Raw genomic sequence first — 23,893 nt, forward strand, 5'->3', positions numbered from 1 at the left:
CAGCAAAATAACTCTGTGAGGGTGCACAGCGGGAAAAGCCAGAGTTTGGAAAAGGAAGGAATAATGAACCCGCTCGGGACTCCGTGGCCGCACGGGCCTCTGTCAGAGAGCCCACTCCAGCCCGGGCCACCGGCCCCGGCCGGCATGTCCTCCCTCCGACCCTCTCCAGCCGTCCGGTCCTGCCCAGGAAACCACGGGGTGAGAAGCGAGTAGAAGAAGAGTCCAGCCTCTTGGGCGTAGCAGCTCTGGGCGCTGCCCTCGGCCGCCGCTGGGGCCCGAGAGAGGCGAGCCGGTGACGGCGGTGCTTCTGCGGCGGCCTCCTCCCCTCCCTCCCTCCCTGTCTGGGGCTGCCGGACTGCAGCTGGCACTGCAGGGTGGGCAAGCTCGAGGGCGGGGCGCGGGGCCTGGATGGATTTCACTGCCTGCGTGAGCGCGTGTGTGTGCTCGTGGCGGCACCGGCGGTGGTGGCGGTGGGCGGGCCCTGCCCAGCCCGTGCAGACCCCGCGCGCTTCCGAGGAGGAGCCTGGCTGGGGCGCCCACCCCTCGGCCTCGACTCCCCGCCGAGCCGCCAGCACCCCGGGACGCGATGAAGACCTGGGCTTGTCTGCTGCTCCTCGGCCGTGGATACCTCGCCAATGCCCTGGCCGAGAGGGCAGACGTGGATGGGAACGGAGAATTGGGGGTCTCATCCAGCCCCACCCTCGGCCTCAGGCTCCAGAGCCCCGGCCGGGGTCCGGCGGCCTGCCTGCGAGAAGCCAAAATCCCCCACAAGGTACCTGAGAGGCTGGCGCACAGTCAGGTCCACAGCATCGGGGACCTCCAGCGACTCCTGGAGATAGACTCCGTAGGGGCCGAGGACCCTTTGGAGGCCGGCCTGAGAGCCCACGGGGGCCACGGCGCCAGGCATGCATCCGAGGAGCGGCCTGTGCCCGTTCGGAGGAAGAGAAGCATCGGAACCTCAGCAAATTTAGGAGCATAGAAATTATCTCAAGTATCTTCTCTGACCACAACGCCATGAAATGAGAAATCAACCATGGGAAAAGAAATGAGAAAAAACCTACTACATGGAGACTAAACAACATGCTACTAAAAAACCAGTGGGTCAATGAGGAAATCCAGAAGGAAATTAAAAAATACCTTGAAGCAAATGATAATGAAGATGCCACCTCTCAAAAATCTATGGGATGCCACAAAAGCAGTGCTCAGAGGGAAATTCATAGTGATACAGGTCTTTCTCAAAAAAGAAGAAAGATCCTAAATTGACAACTTAACCCTCCACCTAAACGAATTAGAAAAAGAAGAACCAAAAAGACCTAAAGTCAGCAGAAGGAAGGAAATTATAAAGATCAAAGAAGAAATCAATAAAATAGAGATTCAAAAAACAATAGAGAAAATTAATAAAACCAAGAGCTGGTTCTTTGAAAAGGCAAACAAAATTGACAAACCCCTGGCCAGACTCACTAAAAAGAGGAGAGAAAGAACCCAAATCACCAAAATTAGAAATGAAAAAGGAGAAATCACAACAGATACAGCAGAAATACAAAAAACCATAAGAGAATACTATGAACAACTATACGGCAACAAGTTTGACAATCTGGAAGAAATGGACAATTTTCTAGAATCTTACAGCCTGCCAAAACTGAATCAAGAAGAAACAGACCAAATGAACAGACCAGTCACTAGAAATGAAATTGAAGATGTCATAAAAACACTCCCTACAAATAAAAGTCCAGGACCAGTGGCTTCACAGGCGAATTCTATCAAACATATAAAGAGGAATTGGTGCCCATCCTCCTTAAACTCCTTCAAAAGGTTGAAGAAGAAGGAATACTCCCAAAGACATTCTATGATGCCACCATCACCCTAATTCCATAACCAGACAAAGATACCACCAAAAAAGAAAACTATCGGCCAATATCTTTGATGAACATAGATGCAAAAATTCTCAAAAAAATCTTAGCCGACCGAATCCAACAACATATCAAAAAATCATACACCATGACCAGGTAGGGTTCACCCCAGGTTCACAAGGATGGTTCAACATACGCAAATCAATCAGCATCACATACCACATTAACAAAAGAAAAGTCAAAAATCATATGATCATCTCAATAGACGCAGAAAAAGCATTTGACAAAGTCCAACATCCATTCATGATCAAGACCCTCGCCAAAGTGGGTATAGAGGGAACATTCCTGAATATAATCAAAACCATTTATGATAAACCCACAGCAAATATAATCCTCAATGGGGAAAAACTGAAAGCCTTCTCACTCAAATCTGGAACAAGACAGGGATGCCCACTCTCACCACTGCTCTTCAACATAGTTTTGGAAGTCCTAGCCACAGCAATTAGGCAAACAAAAGAAATAAAAGGCATCCATCCATATAGGAAGAGAAGAGATAAAACTGTCACTGTATGCAGATGACATGATACTATACACAGAAAACCCTAAGGACTCCACCCAAAAACTACTTGAACTGATTAATAAATTCAGCAAAGTAGCAGGATATAAGATTAACATTCATAAATCACTCACATTTCTGTATGCTAACAATGAAATATTAGATAAGGAATACAAAAATACGATACCTTTTAAAATTGCACCTTAAAAAAATCAAATACCTGGAAATACACCTGACCAAGGAGGTAAAGGACTTATATGCTGAGAACTATAAAACATTAATCAAAGAAATTAAAGAAGATGTAAAGAAATGGAAAGCTATCCCATGTTCCTGGATTGGAAAAATCAATATTGTAAGAATGGCCATACTACCCAAAGCAATCTACAGATTCAGGGCAATCCCTATCAAATTACCCATGACATTTTTCACAGAACTAGAACAAACAATCCAAAAATTTATATGGAACCACAAAAGACCCAGAATCGCCAAAGCAATCCTGAGAAACAAAAACCAAGCAGGGGGCATAACTCTCCCAGACTTCAAGAAATACTACAAAGCCACAGTCATCAAAACAGTGTGGTACTGGTATCAAAACAGACATACGGACCAATGGAACAGAATAGAGAACCTAGAAATAAACCCTGACACCTATGGTCAATTAATCTTTGACAAAGGAGGCGAGAGCATAATATGAGAAAGTCTTTTCAGCAAGAATTGCTGGGAAACCTGGACAGCTGCATGCAAAGCAATGAAATTAGAACACACCCTCACACCATGCACAAAAATAAACTCAAAGTGGCTGAAAGACTTAAATATACGACAGGACACCATCAAACTCCTAGAAGAAAACACAGGCAAAACACTCTCTGACATCAACCTCATGAATATTTTCTCAGGTCAGTCTCCCAAGGCAACAGAAAAAGAGCAAAAATAAACCCATGGGACCTCATCAAACTGAAAAGCTTTTGCACAGCAAAAGAAAGCAAAAACAAACAAAAAAAAGACAACTTACAGAATGAGAGAAAATAGTTTCAAATGATACAACCGACAAGGGCTTAATCTCTAGAATATATAAGCAACATATACACCTCAACAGCAAAAAAGTCAACAACCCAATTGAAAAATGGGCAAAAGACCTGAATAGACATTTCTCCAAGGAAGATATACAGATGGCCAGCAAACACATGAAAAAATGCTCAACATCGCTGATTATAAGAGAAATGCAAATCAAAACTACCGCGAGATACCACCTCACACCAGTCAGAATGGCCATCATTAATGAATCCACAAATAACAAGTGCTGGAGGGGGTGTGGAGAAAAGGGAACCCTCCTGCACTGTTGGTGGGAATGGAAGCTGGTACAGCCACTATGGAGAACAGTTTGGAGATACCTTAGAAATCTATACATAGAACTTCCATATGACCCCGCAATCCCACTCTTGGGCATCTATCTGGACAAAACTCTACTTAAAAGAGACACATGCACCCGCATGTTCATTGCAGCACTATTCACAATAGCCAAGACATGGAAACAACCCAAATGTCCATCAATAGACAATTGGATTCGAAAGATGTGGTATATATACACAATGGAATACTACTCAGCCATAAAAAAGAATGACATAATGCCATTTGCAGCAACATGGATGGAGCTAGAGAATCTCATCCTGAGTGAAATGAGCCAGAAAGACAAAGACAAATACCATATGATATCACTCATAACTGGAATCTAATATCCAGCACAAATGAACATCTCCTCAGAAAAGAAAATCATGGACTTGGAGAAGAGACTTGTGGCTGCCTGATGGGAGGGGGAGGGGGAGGGAGTGGGAGGGATCAGGAGCTTGGGCTTATCAGACACAACTTAGAATAGATTTACAAGGAGATCCTGCTGAATAGCATTGAGAACTTTGTCTAGATACTCATGTTGCAACAGAACAAAGGGTGGGGAAAAAAATGTAATTGTAATGTATACATGTAAGGATAACTTGATCCCATTGCTGTACAGCGGGAAAATAATAAACTAAAAAAAAAAAAAAAAAAGAGTCTGTGTCAGCACCGCATCTTCCTGGGACCGCACACAGCGGCCCCTGCAAGTCTCACTCCTTCTGAGGCACACTTGTCAACAGCAACCTGACAGCTGTTCTGGGGCTCCTGCTGCCGGGCTGGGTGTCCCATGACGGTGGGTGGGACACGCGAGCCTGGCCAGGGACCGGGGGCAGCGCTGGGCGGAGAGGAGGGCGGCCCTGCCAGGACACGGGCACCGAGACGGCTCAGGAAGTGCCTCTCGGGTCCCTTTAGACACGCCCTCACCCTTCCCTGTGGCCCTTCCTCTCCCGTTTCAGGAACTGTGACGTGATTTTACCCCTCTGGTGGAACTCAGGACAGGGCCCCAGACCGGGCCTTCCCACAGGCTCCAGGGGAAGGATCATTCCTGTGGCTCGAAAGGAAGGACGGTCCCCCTCCTGCGCCGTGACCACGACCCAGTCCCCACAAGCAGACTGTGATGCAGGCAGGAAGTCACACAGCCTCTTCTCACTCACGCATCCCGCACGCTGCGGGGAGAATCGGCGACGGGGTGGGATCACCTGGCCCAAAGTCCCAAAGCCAGCAAGACCCAGAGGTGGGCCCCCAACCCACCGTCCCCAGCACGAAGACCCCCTGGGCCCTCCATGCCCCCACCCTCCTCGGGCCGGAAGCAGAGCCTAGGCTGGGAGTGGCCCGGGGAGGTGGGAGAAGGGACACGAGGTCCCCAGAACAGCCACTGAGAGGGAACCGGGACCCCGCCCTCTGCAAGGACTTGGGTCAAAATGAGCCGCTTGTCCTTCCTCCCCCTGCTCATCCCCCAGGACGGCCCCACAGGAAGGCACGGGGCCACCTACCGATTCCTCTTGGTTTTCACGTCGGGGGCTTCCCTGCCGTCATCAGAGCTCGATCCATCGCTGGGGTCGCCTGGAAGAAAAGCGTGCTCGCGGTTAGCACGAGCTCGGGCCGCACCCAACCCTCGGGAAGCCCCGCTTCCAAGCAGACTCGGCTGCGAGCTAAGAAAGCCGGTTTCCCTAAGACCCACCTCGAATCCTACGCCCAGGTGGTGCCCCCCCCACCGCCCCCAGCAGAGGAGCAGCCGGCCGTGCTTCTGTGCAGAGGAGCCACCTCTACCTTGGCCCTGGAGAGGCTGGGGGGGGGGGTGTCCAGTGGACCCGGCCCCTCGAGCAGGACCAGGCCGGGACCAGCGCCCTCCCCACCGTCTTCCCGCTGCCCTGAACCCGCTGGCTCGGGCAGGCGGCAGGCACGCGCTGCTGTCTCTGTGTCTCCTTTCTGAAAGCCAAACTGATTGTGAAGTCAGGTCCCTACTTACATCCTGAAGAGGCTGGCCCTGTAAATGTTTGATGAGCTTTTGGAATGAAAAAGTAAAAAGGTGCTCCCGTGTTTCCTATTTGTCTCCAAAAGGGAAGAGGAAAAACGAGCAGAGAGATGGTTCTAGAGCGTTATTATTTTGGTCCTGACAGGCGGAAGGATGTCCACAGGCTGCCTGGCATCCCAACTGCCTCCTCGCCTGTTCTTCATTCCGTGTCTGTCACCCCGGGAAACCACTCTCTCATAACCATGTGCCCATGCGGGCACCGGTGCGGGGGCTGGGCTTTGCAGCACAACCCCCCCCCCCATCCCCAGGACGGCTTGAACCCCCGTCCCTCCTGAGGGGGCTCTGCAATGAACTCGTGATGAATGCGAGGTTTATGGGGACACACATCAATTCCCACAACCGCAAAGGCCTCCCAGCCTTTCTTTTGATAAAATCTGACCGTTCTCCACAGGCGCGGTCTGCAGTGCCAGCTGTGCCTCGGTCGCCAGCCCTGAGCCCCAGCCCTGGCCCGTGCGTTCAGAGCGGGCGCTCAGGGCGCAGGGCGGGGGCTGTTAGCAAGATGAGCGGGTCCGGCCCCCCCAGCCCGGCCTGGGTCTCGGCCCCCTCCCACCGAGGGCAGGTCCTGTGCACCGCCCAGCAGCACCCACACCACAGCTCACCGCACCACGCCCTCGTGGGGCCAGCGAGACCCCCCAGCAGACGCCGGGAGCCCAGGGGCCTTCCGGGCTCCTCACCCCAGCGCCGGTGACTCGTGGGGCCACACGACGGGCCGCGCCGAGCTTAGGAGGCTGGGCAGCAGCCCTGGTCTCTCCCCAGCAGGTGCCCGGAGTCCCTTCCAGGCCTGACGACCATCCGTGTCTCCCGAAGTCGCCAAATGTCCCCCCCGTCCCGCTGCAGGACCAGTGGTCTAGAGAGAGCCCTGTGAGGCAACTGAACGGACGTGGGGAGGGGGCAGCTCACCCCTCACTCCCATGCCCCCCCCCACGCCCACCCGCGACTCCCCCAGTACCCCCCTCTGCTGTGACCCCAAAGGCACACAGATACCACCGCTCCTGCCCGGCCCTCCCAAGGTCCCATGGCGCCCCATCTCAGCCTCCCCCTGGGCCCCCCTCCCCGTCTCAGCCTCCACGCCCACCAGCACCCCTCCGCCTGGGGCCCCTGTCCCCGCTGGCTCTCGCTGGGGGGTGAAGGAGGGGGTCGTGTTGTCTGCTCGGCCTTCAGGAGGATACGATGGAGAGTGAGGAGCAGCCATGGAGACAGGACACGACACGAGGCAGGGACGCCCCGGACCCCCGCGCCCCGCAGAGGACACACAGGGAGGCCAAAGGTGGGACAGGAAGCGTTTAAAGATGGTTTTCTAAATTACAAAGAGGTTGGGTTTTTTTTTCTTTTTGAGTGTTTTTATTTGTTTGGAACAATTTTATCATGGGTGAAGCTTTTCTGATCGAGTCACAAGATCCAGAGGCCATAAAGGAAACCATCGATTTGACTGCCTTTGAACAGACGAGCCCAGAGAGAACATCAGGAAAAAGAGCGGAATGGGGCTCCCGGGGCCGTCCGTCCCCCTCCAACACAGCTGCCGAGCCGGAAAGAGACAGGTCAAGGGTTCCAGACGCTGGCACCTCCTCAGACCTGGACAAAGTCTAGGACAGTGCCGCCTGCAGGGGTGGGGGGAGCCCGTCCTTCGCTGCCCGCAGAGATAACGGGACGTAAACCAGTCTGGGGGCTGAAACTGGCGAGGAGCACACACGTAAAAAAAGAAAAAATAGTTTGGCGAAGTCACAAACGGACAGCCCCACTGGAGCAGCAGAAATCAGAATTCCCTGGGGAGCTGCAAACACAATTCCAGGGCTGTCACGCAGTCACACTCAGAAAGCCCAGATGGCAGCATGGAAACGGCAAAGCACACCAAGAAAGAAGAAATATGGCCCATTCGCAAGAAAAATGGCCCTTGACAGCAAGTCCAAATACAAAATTAACTCAAAATGGGTGAAAAAACTACACTTCGCTAAAACCATACAAGTCTTAGACAAAAATGAAGGGGGAAGCGGTCACGACCCTAGATTTGAAAATGGCCTCTTAAATACGATACCAAAACACAGGCAATGAGAGAAAAAAATAGACAAATTGAACTTAATAAAAATTTCAAAAAAAAGTGCATAAAAAGGACATGATCAACAGAGTGAAAAAGCAACCCCGAAAGCGGGAAACACATTCGCAAGTTAAATATCTGAAAAGAGATCAGTATTCATAATACATTTAAACAAACTCCTACGACTCAACAGCGGCTAAGATGAAAGAACCCACCTACGGAGGGCAAAGACTTAACTGGACCTGTCTCCACAGCAGACACGCAGGGCCGAGAAGCACATGAAAGATGCTCAACAGGCAGTCAACAGGGAAAAGCGAATCAAAACCGCAACGAGGTACCACCTCACACACTCCGAGGGAAACAGGAGAAGAGCACTTGTTAAGAGGAAACCCGCTCATGTTGGCACGAACGTGGGGCCCCTGAGTGTCGCTGGAAGGAATGTCAAGTCCGGCAGCTGCTTCAGGAAAAGCTGTGGCCGCTCCTCAAAGAGGTCAGTCAATGCAGAGTGAGCATCTGAGCAGGAACACGACGCTGGGCATCTACCCAAAAAACCGCACACAGGATTCAAACAGACACGTGTGTGCCCACGATCCCAGCAGCATCGCTCACAGTATCCAGAAAGGGGAAAGAGCCCCAGTGTTTGGGGGGTGACCCAATAAACACAGTGTGGTTGATCCAGACCATGGGACACCACTCAGCTCTGCAGAGCCAAGACGCGCTGACACCTGCTGTGACGGGGAGCCACGTCGAACACACGCTAGGTGAGATAAGCCAGTCGCTAATGGACGCATACTGCCTGGTTCCACTTACGTGAGGCGTAGAGAACAAACCTACAGGGGTGCGGAGCAGGAGGGGTCACCAGGGGCTGGGGAAGGACCACCAGCGGCACGGGGGGTTATCGAGAAACGGTTACAGAGTTTCCGTCTGGGGTGAGGAAAAGGATGGAAGTATGGGTGATGGTCACACAACATCGTGAAGGCACTGACTGCCACTAAACCGTGCACTTAAAAATGGCTAAAAAGGCAAACTTCATGTCACGTGTGTCTTCCCACAGTAAGAAAAACATTTCAAGATCAATTTGTCTTATGGGGAAAATCAAAAGAAACATACAGAACTCATGTTATAGCTCTGATACTGATCTCCTTGATTTGTGAGATTCCACATAATTCAGTAAGAAAGACAAACACGCACTTCACAGGAATACACGACAAACTAACGGCCAACGACTCAGTTGCAAGGTCCACCTTTTCGGAGGAAGACTTAGCAAGGACTGCCCAGAGGTGAAATGCACGTGCCTCCTGAGCTGGCAGTTCCAATACCACCAAGTGGTACAGCAGAAATACGTGTGAAACGCTCCGAGGAAGAAGACTCGTGTAGCAGCATCACGTGCTCACATGAACAAACAGATGCCCAGACGGCCACCAGCTAGATGGAGCTGGGGGAGCCGATGGGCATCCAGCCCGGGGTGGGGGTGGCGTCGGGAGAGGGCGGCTCAAAACACGGAGCGCTGGAGAGAAACCCAGGATGGAGAGGAACGGGGAGGACAGCGTGTCGAAGCCTCAGCTGTTCTATTAAAGAAAGACATACACATCCACCTGTTTTCGACATTTATTGTCCTATGCATTTAACCAGCAAGGAGAGGCTTTTGCATTTTTAAAGAAAGCTGCTGAGCGCACGGGGAGGTTGGGGCGGGGAGACAAATGTCATGCTTTCGGAGCCTGCAAGGCTGGGTCCCATCGGCACAGTCCCGGGTTAGCCCCGCCTGAGACCTGCATCGGAGGAGAAGCCTGGTGTGCGGGGGAGGGATGTGACTTGAGACCACCCAACCAGCACTTCGGTTGCTCCTGGGATCCAGGGACAATGGTGCTCCGGCCTGGGAACCGGACAAAGGCAGCGGCCACGGTCCCTGCCTGAGCAGGCTCTGCTCCCGAGCTTCTGGACTCAACAGGCCCATGGTGACATCTCTGCCCCACGTCCGGGGTAGCAACATAGCCTTCCTGGGGGTTTGAGCGAACCCCAGGGCCTGAGACCCTGGGGAAGTTCTGGGGAGTCGGCGAGCATCTGGCTGAAAAGACCGTCAGCAGGTTAAACGGCTTTGATGGTCACGACACGGGCGAGAGACTCAGCAGAACCGGACCCCAGAGTTGGGGGTCTGGAGACTCTCACACCCCACACCTGGGGGCTGGCCCAAGACGGGGCTTTGGCATCAGTGGGATGGCCCCTCGCGGCAAGGTCAGCCCTTCCACCTGGGTGCCTGCAGACCCGACCTCTAGAGTCCTCAGCCTCCAGTGTGGGGCGTCTGCCCGTGAGGCAGCCCTGAGCCGAGACCTCTGCCAGCTCCTGAGACTGTGCCCGCCTGGGGGGGGCCTCACAGGTCTGCGGGCACAGCGGCCGCCCCTCCCGGGCTGGGGGGAGGGCAGTTTGATGCCCTGGGTTCCTGGGGAAACCGCCTTGAAAAATGCTGCTCCCGTCTCTCCTGTTCGACAGCCCTGGGACGTGAAGGCACCGGCAGAGAACACAGCTCCTTCTCAGCGCCATGTCTGGGCACATCGGGGAACCGGGCTGAGCCCCGGCCCTGCTGAAGGCGAGTGATGAGCGCGTCCTCAAGACCCGCAGTGTCTGCAGGCCCGTGATGCCTCCCCACCGAGGCTGCCTGGTAACGTCTGTCAACAGTGCATTCCCTGGAGGGCTGGACCCATCTCCACTGCCTGCCTTATCTGGGTCCCGTCGCAGCCTGGGCGAGGATGCTGATGATGAGCTTAACAAGAGCCGCCTGGTCCATCCACTGTGCAGAGAGGGGGCAGAGGCGGGGCCCCGGGGCGGGGGGGGGGGGGGGGTCAGGACGTGGACAGAACGCAGGTCCCAGGTGACGGTCGGCGTTCCTCCCAAAGAGCCGGGGGCGGGGGCCGGACCCTGAACCAGGAGAGCCTCTCTCGTCCCCGAGTCCTTGCGGACAAACAGCGATGCACGCTCGGACTTAGGAGAACCAGCAGCCGGAGCCTTTCCAGCGGTGCTGGCCTTGCTGAGCGCCAGACACCTGTCCCCTGTGATGTGCAGATCAGAGCACGCGGTTCCTGGGCAAACAAAGCTCGGGAAAGTGGCCCTTTCAGAGGGCACAGCTGTGTTTACTCACAGGGACGGCTTCGTGCCCTCCTTGGTGCGATGAATGTCGCTGTCGGTGTACATTTGTCTTCAATGTGAATGACTCCAGGGTTGACAGAGCGACTGACGCCAAGTGAAGCCGAGCCACGTCCATTACGGGTCGGGGACAAAGCAGCGCGGAAGCGCCAGGCCCCTTGCACCTGACTATCCCTGTGTCAGACACAGGGAGCAAGATGTTTTCCAGAAACACATTTTTCTCCTGTGCTAGCTAATAAGACGCCTGGTGAGGCTGCCCCTGCTTGGATCTGGAGTCAGCCCCCGCCCCCGGGTACAAATCCCGGTCCCCCGGATGGAAGCGTGACCCTGGGCAAGGCAACTCATCTCTTCTCTTTAATTCCTTGTGGGTTAAAATAGTTATAAAGCCAGAGGATTGCAGAACAATGGTCCCTAAAGATGTCCACTCCCTGACCCCTGGCCCCTGTGATTTATGAGCTTGCAGGACAAGGAGGATGAAGGAGGGAGCAGGTGACCCCAAGATGGGCCCAGACAGGGGGAAACGGGGAGATGCTGTGCTGCTGTCTGAAGGGGGAGCAGAGCCCTCGTCCCAGGACACAGGTGGCCTCTTGGAGCTGGAAGAGGCAGGGAGAGAGTTCTTTCCTGGAACCTCCAGAAGGAACGCAGCTCCCCAGCACCAGTGAGATGTCACTGGGCTGGTGACACCCAGACTGGAAGGTAATCAATGCAGGTGGTCTAAGCCTCGTTAGGGTGGCGACAGGAAGGAAATGGGGCCGGCGCCCACCTCCTGGGGCCCGGCAGACATTAAGGAACCGAGGGCCCCTTTATCCCTCCAGGGCCCCCCATCCCACCTCCTCATTTCTCACCACCTGTGGGCCTCCTGTCCTTCTCAGCCATGGAGAGGCAGCACCCTCGGGAGACACGAGGCAGGAGAGAGACTCGGGGAGCACCCCTTCCCCAGCTCTGCCCTGCCTCCCCCCACCCCCAAGAGGATGAGCCCACAGGGGTTTCATCTGATCCCCCTCTGGCACTTCCCACCGGACACCACCAAACGCTCCCAGCAGCAGGGACGGCATCCCCCGTGGACAGGGCCGCCATGAGCAGCAGGTGCACTGGCCCGACTGCCAGCAACTCCTACGGCGGACCAAAAAAGGCTGCCTGCCATGTCCGTAAACAGAGGATGCGGAAGCCAGCAAGCCACCAGCCACAGCGGCTGCCTGATGGTGCAGGTGCAGAGGGCACTCGATGGAGGAAAGCAGGATGCTGGCCCCGGACACTTAACGTGCACATCTAAGGACTGTGTCCAGGAGCTGCCTCTTTCCATACAAAGCACAGCACTCAAATCGTTAGCTTGAGCTGATTCGTGTGCTCAGCCTTGACATTTTGACGTTCGCCTACTTTTCTCTCTCAGCAAAAACTCCTATACAGCCTGCTCCCCTCTTCTCTCTCGGGAAGGGCTCCTCAGAGTATCTGAGAGGCTGTCTCCCCACCAGAAGAGTCCTCTGCAGAGTCCGCCAACGGAATGCAGCCACACTTGCGGTTTTTCTTCAGGCAACTCTACCCGCTGCTTGGTGCTGTCGGCAAACACAGTGGAAGCACGGAGCCCCCGACGGCTCTGCAAGGTGCTGAAGGCTGGTGGGGAGACGAGTGCGAGTGGGGCCTCCTCTCCCTGAAGAGCTGGTAGGGCCGGGGCTCAGGAGGGTGCCCGGCGGATGCGAGTGAAGGCTGGTACTTCTTCTTTCCCCTTGGTTCGAGGGGCATTTATTCCCAGCCAGCAGCACATCCGCTGGAGCCATAAAAACCCGGAGACACTGCAGGATAATTAAGACAGACTTCAGGGCTTCATCTGAATCCCTTGGCACCAAAAACGGAATGAAGAAAAGGGACCTTTCCCCCCTCTGGCGAATGATGAATGAACGGCCTGGCGCTTCCGGCAGTTCCGCATCCTGTCCCCGCGGCTGCCTGACACTGTGGCTCCCACTCTGTGGCGGATACCCCCGCGTGCGCTCCCACCGCCCCCCCCCCACACCCACACACCCCTCTAAACCTCACAGCAGTTGGAGGTGGCAGCTACTTTGTAACATGCACTGATTTCTTCTGCCTCTTGAAAAATAACGAATACCAACTGGGATACGCCTAACTGTTCCATCTCAGAGGACAAACAGGTTTTTCATATACTCAGGCCTACGATGACTCATAGCTGACCAGAATGTGAAAAACACAATTCCACACCAAGAGCAACCTCCCCTGGAGCCGGTCCCTGTAATAATGAGGATCAGACCATGTGAGGAGTCGTGGCGGCTGCCCCGCGGGGAGGCCCCTGCGCAAGCCAGAGGGCGTCCGCTCCGCGGTCCCGGCTCCGGAGTCCTCTGGAAGTCCTTCCGCTCCGAATCGTCTTGCTGCAAACAGAACAACGTAGTGAGCGGCTCTTAGGACATCAGATGTTTGGCATTCACAGGTCACTTCCCTTCTGCAGCAGCACGTTGAGCACTGCGGTCCTTTGCGTATCGCTAAGAGTCAGGTTAAAATATACCTGCCTAAGGAAACCCCTTCCTCTGCTTCTACGAGTAAGTGAGGTTCAAGCTCCTTCTGCAACCGCCTCACAGTCTATGATCCCGCGTCCGTCTGGACTGGGCAGCTGAGGGGCCACCACACTGGCGGCCGACGAGACGGGCCTCGACGTTACATTTAATCCGGCACTTCCGCTTGTGTCTGCTGGATTTAAGGCTCCATTCTCCGCCTTTCCAGGTGTAAAACGAGACTCAGGGCAGCAAGGTGAAGGGCAGTCCTGATCGCTGACCCAGGCCATTCAGGTCCTTGTTACAATTAATTATACAAAGAGGCCCCCCGGACCGAAATCTAAGCCGGTAAAAGCCTCCAGGCTGCAAATCAATGGAAATGCTAAGAAGGCCCAGGCTCAGCCGCGCTGGGGGGCCTGTCCCCATCACGCGCTTCCCTTCTTCTGCTTCCGCCCCTTCTCTGAGTCAGCTTTCCAGGCACCCCCCTCCATCCCTCGGGTGCTGTAACTGAGCAAGGCCCCGCGGGCTCCCGGGCACGCCAGCCTTGCTGTGTCCTCTGCTGGTTTTTAAGGACGAAGCCTCAGCCTCCACAACCTTCCCTGAGTCCAAAGGGCAGCTGCTCACGTGGGAAGGGAGAGGGTGCAGAGACCAGGGAGGAGCCGTCAGGGGACAACCTTGCAGCCCGGGGCCGGTCCCAGTCCCTCCTGGAGGAATACACATAAACAATACCTTGAGCCTTTCTGCACAACTAAAACCCCAACAAACGGAACGACTGCTTGAGGAAGCATCTTCACTTGGGAAGAAGGAGGACCACCCGAACCAGTCCTGGGGCCGCTACACACCAGCTCCGAGAAACAGAGCAAACGCGCCTCTCCCCTGATCCTCATCCACAGCCCTCATCCTGATTCCACTCCCCGAACTGTAAAACCGTCTCCTGGCATTCCCGTCGGGGCGCAGTGGTTAACGAATCCCACTAGGAACCATGAGGTTGTGGGTTCGATCCCTGGCCTGGATCAGCGGGTTAGGGATCCGGCATTGCTGTGAGCTGTGGTGTAGGTTGCAGACGCGGCTCGGATCCAGCTTTTCTGCGGCTGCGGTGGAGGCTGGCGGCTACAGCTCCGATTGGACCCCTGGCCTGGGAACCTCCATGTGCCGCGGGAGCAACCCGAGAAATGGCAAAAAAAAGACAAAAAAAAACCCATCTCCTAACCCCTTCCAGAGAGGGGGCAGTCTTTAAGGCATCGGCCTGCTGTGGCCTCCTTTGCCTGGCAAAGCAACAGAGCTATCTTTTTCTCCTTTACCCAAGCTCTGTCTCTGTGCTTCCATGCGGCACCGGCAGACAGAGGCCGAATTTCGGCATCAGTACTGCTGGCTTGGAATCGATTTTTGCGGAAATAAACTCTTCCCATTTCTAAGTTAATCTTTGATCGCCGTCCTGCACCTACAGTCCTCACAAGCCTTGAAATGGATGCTGACCAATGAGGCTTCTGCGGATCCTATTCTGCTCTCAGCCCCACTCCACTCGGCCCGGAGAAGAGACACGGGCCAGCAGCTGTGCACTGACTGTTAATGACGCCCTTTCTTCTCGTGCCTACCGCGGTTTGGAAGAGAAAAAAAAACAAAACAAAAACAGAAGAAACAGCACCCAAATATCTCCAAGAATGCAAGCTGAGGAAGGCAGCAAGAAGTCGCCTACAAGCAAATAAATACCTCTACGGCACCTGAGCGTCCGTGGGGGTCTATGGGCTCAGGACAGCCCAAGGGGGCCTGTTCTCTCTTGCGCCTGCCTGATGATGTTCGGACCTGAGGACCTTGGGAGATGGGTATCTATGAGGCGGGGTTTTTTTTTGGTTTGTTTTTGTTTTTTTCTTTTTAGGGCCGCACCCACGGCACATGGAGGTTCCCGGGCTAGAGGCTGAATCGAAGCTGCAGCTGCCTGGTCTACACCACAGCCACAGCCACGTGAGATCTGAGCCACATCTGTGACCTACACCACCGCTCACGGCAACCCTGGATCCCTGACCCACTGAGCGAGGCCAGGATCCAACCCGTGTCCTCATGGATGCTCGTCAGCTTTGCAACTGCTGAGCAGGACGGGAACTCTGGTGAGAAGTTTTGCTCAAGCCTCACCCAGCGTGCAGGACATGCTGTTTAAACGTGGATGCCCCTGATCGAAGGAGGAAACGAACGCACAGGGCCCACTCCTGTCATCCCTGAACACAGAGCCCCGCCTCCCAGATGCGGTTCGACGCGCACCTACATCGCCTCCTTTTCCCAACGTCGGCGGACCCGGGGCGACTCTGCAGGGGGCGGGGGGGCTCGTTCTCCTAAGTGAGAGGAACCTGCTACCCACGCCAATCACTCTCAGCAGACTCCCGCCAGCTCTGCAAGAGCCACCGTCCCCACGTCTCCTGGCACTCTTGTAACCGAGCAGGGCCCTGCGGGCTCCCGGGCACACGAGCCTTTCTGTGTCCTCCTTTGCTCTTTCTAGGGACAAAGCCTCAGCCTCCATGACCTTCCCTGAGTCCAAAGGGGAGCTGCTCCTGTGGGAAGGGAGGGGGTGCAGAGACCAGGGAGGAGCAGGGCCGCCTGGGGGCAGGTCCCGGTTCCTCCTCCATCAATGTACCCAACAGCATCTCTGAGCCTTTCTGCCCAACTAAAACCCCAACAAATGGAAGAGGTACTTGAGGAAGCATCTTCATGCGGGAAGGAGGAGACCAGTCCGGGGGCCACTACACACCAGCTCTGAGCGACCACGCCAGCGGCCCTCTCCCCTGATGCTCATGCACAGCCCTCGTCCAAACTCCACGCCCCAGACCTTAAAACCAGCTCCTCATCTTTCCAAGGAAGACACAGGCTTTGGGGCATTAGCTTCTGTGGCCCCCTCTGCCTGGCAAAGGAACACGAACAGCTCTCTTTTTCTCCTTCACCCCAAATTCCATCTCCGAGTTTCCACTCAGCAACACCAGACAGAAGCTGAGTTTCGGCAACACTGAAACATGCACGGAGAGCTTAGGACACTGTCTCCGCAAGTGTCATTTAGCCCTGGAAGGGGCTAAAACTGGGCTGATGCCTGTCACCTGTGGGATCCAACGTATCACTGCACACCCAAAACACACCCCAGAAAGTCAAACAAACGCTCTTCCAAAGGTCAAGAGCCCACCTCCTGGCCCTTCAGCCAAGCTCTGCAGGCCAGCCTGGGAGCCCCTGATCTCCTGTCTCCAGAGACGCTGGCACTGCTTCAACCCATGTGCCCAGGGGGTGGGCCTTTCCCATCACAGCAGCTCATGAAAAAGGAATTAGACGGAATCCGAAAGGAGCCTTTCTGAAAACATGCAACGCTCTCTGACTCTCCAGGAACCAAGGTCTGCTGGTGGTGGTGGGGGGGGGGGGTCCCCGCGGGGGCTGGTCGGCTGGGGGCGGGGCCTGCCGAGGGGCGGGGCCTGTGCCGAGTGAGCCCCCCTCCAGCCTCCGAGCGAAGAGCGGGGGGACTTCACCTAAACCGCCTCAGCCCTGCGGGAGGTGGAAGGGTGCATGCTCCCATTTGCGACATCTGGTCTCGTGCGGCGTTCATGCGACATTTGGAACAAAAATTAAATGCTGGCCAATGACTGTGCTGGAAAGGAACTCTGGCACGGCTGAGGGATGAGAGGCCTTCTCTGGGTCAGGAACGAGACGTGACACCCGAAGAAAGCCAGAGCTGACCCTGCAGAAGGGTCAAGGTTTCTGCAGAAGCGTCATAAAAACTTAACGAGTAAATTCTGAATGAGCAACACGGTTCCCTCGAAATCAATGGCAACACAAGCAGGGAAGGCGTGCTCCCCTCCCGCTCGCTCCTCGTGAGGCAGAGCTTAGTGCCTCAGAGGAGCAGGTGCGCACGGTACCTGGCGCGGCCTCTAGCTTGCGCTTGTGGGGAGGGTCTTCAATGATCCTGTTGAGGTCCCCGCGGTGCCGCAGGTCCAAGGGCTTCTCCCAGACGGACAGCTGCATCGTGGGGTTGAAGAAGAAGACCCGGTCATCGCCCGTCCAGACCACGCACCTGTGTGGACATGGGAACCGCGCTTAGTTTCCCTGCGAGCCTGGAGGAGCCTGCACGTGGCCCAGACTCAGAACACCCTTCAGGGTGCTGAAATCCACACGTGTGCAAAGGCTACCACGCAACGTATGAAGAACAGGAGCCACGGCTGGCCGGCTTTCAGGGTGACCAACGGGTCTTCCCATGTGCTATCTCACTGGATTCACAGGCATTATCCCGACTGTGCTTCCACCATCAGAGAGCAGCCTGGACCGGCCAGGTGGGTTCAGTGTCCTGACAGGGTCCTCCAAAGAGGAAGAGCAGGGAAGGAGGTGTGAAGACAGACAGACAGATGGACAGACACACACACACACACACACACCGGGTGGGGGAGAGAGATCAGGAGATGCTCCCTGACTGGCCTTGAACGTGGAGGAAGGACACAGGAATGCTGCTGCCTTGAGAAGCTGGAAAAGCCAGGAACAGGCTCCTCCCTGGCGCCTCCAGAAAGAACCAGCCCCACGAACCCGTGCTGGACTCCGGCCTCCAGGGCTGTGAGCTGATGAATTTGTGGAGCGGAAACCCTGAGCTGGGGGCAGACTGGTCAGTGGGTTTCACCCGGGCCCCTCTCAGTCCTGGGTGCCAGCATCAGGACCTGCCTCCAGCCAGCAGTGACCCAGACCCCAGCACTGTCCCCACAGCATGGGCAACTGCTGGCCTGGTCCTCCAGGTGGAAGGCCACGACCCTTCTTCTTGGTGGACACACCCTCCAGCTCATTCCTGCTTCTGACCTTCAGGCGACCTTGAGAGCCTCTCTCACCCTCCATGACCTCCCTTCCACTGTCGCACAGGTGGGGGACGGCGTGAGATTCGCATTATTCAGCACGCTCCTCGCCGCGGGAAAACTGCGGCCAGACACAAGGGCCCGTCTCTACCACAGGCTGGACGGCTCGTGGGCCCCTGGGGGCTGGACGGCTCGTGGGCCCCTGGGGGCTGGGAGGTGAGGGGCCACGTGGCAGACTGGACAAGATCCCTGCCCGGTGCGTCAGGCCTCCCCTCCCGCAGCGAGCCTGGGCAGGGGCGCCTATCCTCTGCGGGCCTGAGGGAAGCCGTGTGCCTCCTTCTAGTGCAGGACTTGGCTGGCAAAAAAGTTGCTTTTTTTATTTCTTTTTTATTGTCTCTTGCTTTTAGGGCTGCACCTGTGGCATATGGAGGTTCCCAGGCTAGGGGCCGACAGTGGCCCTGGCCCGTGCCACCAGGCGGGTAAGAGCAACAGGATTTCAGCTTCCACCCCAGCAGCTGCTGACAGATGTCACGTCCACCTGAGCTGGCTGAGGGCAGGGGTCCTTCCCTGGACAGGGAGACACACCAGGAAACCCGGGTTCCAAAAAGTCCCCGTGATGTGAGGTTGCAGGTGTTTCTCAGCAGGTGGATTCAGCCCGTTCTCTCTCTGAGGCCTGAGCATCCTCCCCTCTGGCTCCGAGCCTGGCCACCACCTTAGGAAAGAAGCCTTACACATGAGGACCTCCTCGGGCCAGCTGTCCCAGGCGCTGGCGGGGTCTCTGCGGTACATTTGCTGGCTCAGGGCTACCGTGTCCGCGGATGCCCACAGCATACCCTTGGCACAGGGAGGACCCAGAGCTCTGGACGCAGGCTGCACCCAAGTGTGGCAAGTTCAGCCCCTCCTTCCCACCCAGCGAGCCTCCCTGACGAGGGAAGCGTGGAGCTAATGAGGGGCTCAGTGGGTGTTATCTCCCAGGAGTCGGCGAGGGACGGCAACCACAGGCCCCTGCTCACACCCAGGCCACTAAGGACCCAGTTCCTGCGCCGTGGGGACATTCGAGGAACGGCACCAAGAGCTGGCGCAGGGAAAACAAACGGGATGCCCAGGAGAAAGCTGCCACCCCCTCGTTACGGCTGGGTTCCACCAGACCAAGCCAGCTGGAACATGCAAAATTAATTTCCTGTATCATTTTATGCACATTCTAAGTAATACGTATGTATGTCCCCCTTCTTTAATCACACGGCATAATTTCTGGAAGGCTGCCACGGTCGCTCTTCTCTTTAACTGTCCCCGGCTCCCAGAGGATATAATTAGTGCACAGACTCAGGGCTGGTCCAAAGCATCCCCACTCAGCAGCCCTAAGAGATGGAGCACTGGATTCGAGCACGAAATGGGGCCGCCGGTCTGTCCTCCAAGAGGAACCCCCGGTCACCTCACACAGCAAACCCAACGTTTCTGGGCTCTGCAAGATGGAAAGGTTTCCGCTCCTCTCCCCAAGCGTCCACCGCAGCCCAGTGGGGAGGGGTCTGTACCTTACCCCCGCCCCCGCCAGGGACACACTTGGGTCCCTCCCTCCACCTGCGCCTGCCCCCCACCCCCGCATCCTGTCCCAGGAGGGGCTTCTGGTCTGCAGGATGTTTTCCCCAGAGCTGAGGTCTCGGAGCTGAAAAGGCAGCACCTCGGTGTCCTCCGCTCTCTGTCCCCCTCCTTGTTCTGCCACCTCGGTCTCCAGGAACGGGCTGACCCCCAGGACTGGGCAGCCTGGGCTCCGTGGGGTGGGCTGGGTGTGGCACCGTGGGGCCTGCAGACACCAAGGTTCCAGGAAGAGAGGAGACACTGGCTCCCGCATCCCCTCGGGTGACGCTGGGATTTCCACCCAGAAACGCCTGCCTGGTCTTCTTGCAGGTTTCTGCAGGGAGCTCCGAAAACCTTCCCAAGGGAGGGGTGGGGGGTCGTGGGGGAGGAGCATCTCACCCACGGCCCAGGCCCTCCGCCACGCCCTGCCTAGCTCAAGGAGGGACTCGGGACAGTCCCCAAGGACAGCCCGGTTACCAGGGCTCCACTCTGGATCAGAGGGTCAGAACATCCTGTCCCCTCCCAGAGGGGCTAGAGGCTGAGTCCGTCACCCCTGCCCAGCTGTGCCTACAGAATAAAGCCGGTAAACCCCCACGGATGGAGGGCAGTGGAGACCTGGGCAGAGCAGTGCCTGCAGAGGGCCCGGCGGCTCTGAGGCCCTCCCCACGCCCCACGCTGCCATCGCGTCCCTCTGGCTGTCCCCAGCTGCTTCCTTTTGTAACACCTGTGATCCAGTGAGCAAACTGCTTCCTGAGTTCCGCGAGCTGCTCTAGCAAATGGATCAAACCTGAGACAGGGTCCTTAAACCTGGACTTGCAGCTGGTCGGTCAGAAGTGCAGGTGACAACCGGGATTTTTAGTCGGCACTTGGGGGGGGGGGGTGCAGTCTTGTGGGACTGAGCTGTGAACCGTGGATGTGATGTGTCCCCAGCAGACAGTGTCCGATGGTCGGCCTGCAGGACGCCCAGCTGGTGCCGCAGAATCGCTCCATGTGGGAAAACCTCACAGCCCGTGTCAGAAGCCAGGTCGTGCTGTAGGGGGATCTGGAGGGCAGGGGACGCACCAGCTGGTTTTCGTTCACCCCCTCGGCCTGGTCTCCAGCCCTGCCGTCTCTGACTACATGCCTCCTGACACCGATGTCACTTGGTGAAGGACCGTGTGTGACTAGAGAACCTGCTGGCTGGAGGTGAGGACAGTGGCCAGACCCAGAAAATGCCTCCCGTGTGCAGGGGAAGCTGGGAGCCGAGCACCTGGGCATCGGAAGGTCCCCAAGACCCTGGCAGCGTGGCGGCCACCTAGGCAGCCGGGGGCCATCTGTGCCCTTGCTCAAACGTCTCTGTGTAACTCCTGAAAGATGCTGCCTGCCGGCCCTGCACTGCACCTGAACTGACAGTCCAGTGTTCCAGCCCTGGAAGAAGGGGCAGCACAGAAGTGCCAGGCTGTGGTCCGCGGGAGCCGGTGCTCAGCCCTGCAGAGAGAGTGAGCCCTCGGGAACCTGCCCGCATCAGAAGGTCCCCCAGGACCCAGACAGTCTGCAGGGAACAGACACCTTCCATCTCGACCACAGGGAGGCTTCCAGGAGCATCTGCCTCAGGGACGGTCTCAGAGTCACCGTCTCTGCTGTTACAGCGTCAAGAGCGTCAAGAGTCCGGCGTCCGCACCTTGGGCCTCTCACTGCAGGGAAATCTGACCGCTGCCTCCCTGCCCTGCCTAGGGACCCCCACCCCCGACACAGGCCAGGGCCAGCAACAGGTCCCGGAAGCCTGTCACTGTCCCAGGAATAAAGCGAGGCCACCCAGGGATGCAAACATCAGCCAGGGGCAGAGCCGGAAAGGGCACGTCCCACGCCCACACTCCAGGCGCTGTGACCCCGGAGGCCCTTAGATGCGGATCTAATGGCAGCCTCCATGTGCCCTCCCTGCACCTGCCTGAACCACCCGCTGACATGCTACCGAACATCGGTGACCCTCCCCGAGAGGCCCCTTCCTGGACATAACAAAACTCAATTACGAAAAGTGGACAGAGGGACAGTCAGCTTCCCTTCAGTGGTCAGTATTCAGAGACCAGCGATGCCCTGCCGTCCCCAAGCTCAGCCAGGGCAGCTGGGACCTGGGGAACTGATGGGACTGGCCAGCCTCTGCCCTGGTCACTGGAACCCCGTCCCCTTCCTCCTGTCAAACATCCAGCATACATGCGACGTTTCGGGAAACCTTCCTTTCTTTCTGGAAAAGTTCTACCAACTCCATCCTAGAACATAATTTTAATGCTAGTCTTTTTAAAGCCAAACGTATGTACGCATCGCCCAATGTTTAGAAAAATCTAGGGAACCTACTTTTAAAGGAACTTGCTCAATAAATTAACAGTTATGAACAAAATAAGAAGATGTCATTGAGCAGGTGCTAAAATATGAAATAAAGTCAGAATAAACCAGCTGCTCTTAACGTAAAAGGAATAGGGAGCGTGGCTGGGCTCTCAAAACACTGATCAGCTGTTCCGAGGCTCTCCGATGTCTCCACAAGGGTGCATCTCCTCCTGTTTTCAGTGGGCGTATCACTCCCGCCCACAGTCCAGACTCCGCGCAGGAATCTAAGCTCTGGCGCCGACTCCTTCGTGACGGCCCCGTCCCCGGTGTTGTGGGCACAGAACGTGGTGCTCTGGATGACGCTCCTCGCACCTGCTGCGTCTTCACCACCTCCCTCCTTACCGTAAAAACAAGACTCAGCACTGCCCGGAAGAGGCAGCTTCTGAACGTGTCAACTTTCTGATTGATGCGGCATCTTCCTCAGCTTTCTTCAAACACCCTGTTGTCTCCTCCCAAGGCATTTAAAGAAAGACTTTGGGGTTTGCTATCAACACATCACTGACACACAACGGGTACCGCATCCATCTTGATCTTCGGAAAATGGTATCATTCTGAAGCCAGGGGTCGATGGTTCTCGTTTTCTGAAAATTGCTCATTATTTGTAACTCGTAGTCTTTTCGATAATTGAAGCTGGTGATTAATCATTGGCCTCGGCATAAGCCAAAAGCTTATGGATTTTAGTTTATTTAACAATGACTTCTGATGTTTTCCCACGTCTTCAGGAAGTCTAAGAACATCATGTTAATAACCCCCAACCACAGAGCGGTCTAATTGCCCCCAAACTGCCATCTGGGCCAAAAGCCAAGTCTTGAGGAAGAAGAAACAGAAGTTCCCGAAGCGACGGGACAGTGCTATTCTGGTGCTGACACGCCTGAAAACAGGAGCACACTTGGAGGAAGTAAGGACGCCAATGACGCTGCAACCTGCGCGACGACACCAGCCCAGGCGTCCCGTTCAGGGGCGGGAGGCGCCATGGGCACGATGGACGGTGGGCGTCGGGGGAGAGGCCGCACCGTCCAGGGAGGAAGGAGAACTCAGTGAGTCGACAGAAGGGCGGGTGCCGGGGCATCTGCTCCGAGAAACAGAGACGCGGGGGAGCACCGGAGCTGCCGGCCGCCTTGCCCGCCCTCTGGTCAGCGCTGCTGCTGACCGCACCTGAGGACCCGTGGGCGGCCCTGGGCCCCGCCTTTGCGACCGTCCCTGCCCCGGTGCCCCCACCTCACTGTCACGTGGACGCCCCAGGAGAACCCCTGCGCATGGCGAGCAGAGGCAGCCCGTGCCCCGGAATGTTCTGTCCGAGGATGCGCTCCCTCACCACGGGCGAGCCCGAGCTTGCCTTCGGGTCAGGGGCTCAGGCAGCAGGTGGGGGCAGCGCCCTGGCCTCCCACACCCCTGGGGGGCTCTCTGTCCTCGTCTCCTGAGAACCTGGCTGCCCTGGGCGCAGGCTGCCCGCCAGCCGACCCCTTGGACGGGGTATGGTCGTGACTGGAGCCCACTGGGAGCAAGAGGTGCAGCCTGGAGCAGAAGAGCTCACCTGGGCCGCAGGCCGAGGTCCTCACGGGGCGAGGTGCTACCCAGGCCTCCGTGGGGCCGAGGCCCAGGTCAGGGAGCTGTCGGACAAGCCCCACGCAGCGCCCCCCCCCGCCAGCCTGGAGGGAGA

At 56.4% G+C, this 23,893-nt stretch overlaps 1 protein-coding gene across 1 annotated transcript in view; it reads right to left on the bottom strand.

The window, feature by feature from the left end:
• TCERG1L (transcription elongation regulator 1 like) overlaps positions 1 to 23,893 on the bottom strand; it is a 173,749-nt gene that overhangs the window by 27,137 nt on the left and 122,719 nt on the right. The window contains exons 7-8 of the mRNA XM_047762464.1: positions 17,383 to 17,537; positions 5,289 to 5,358 (exon numbers count right to left, since the gene is read on the bottom strand). Of these exons, the coding sequence (XP_047618420.1) occupies positions 5,289 to 5,358; positions 17,383 to 17,537 (225 nt within the window). The remainder of the gene's footprint in view (positions 1 to 5,288; positions 5,359 to 17,382; positions 17,538 to 23,893) is intronic.

This window comes from Phacochoerus africanus, chromosome 15, assembly GCF_016906955.1.
Source record: "Phacochoerus africanus isolate WHEZ1 chromosome 15, ROS_Pafr_v1, whole genome shotgun sequence".
Taxonomy (NCBI): domain Eukaryota; kingdom Metazoa; phylum Chordata; class Mammalia; order Artiodactyla; family Suidae; genus Phacochoerus; species Phacochoerus africanus.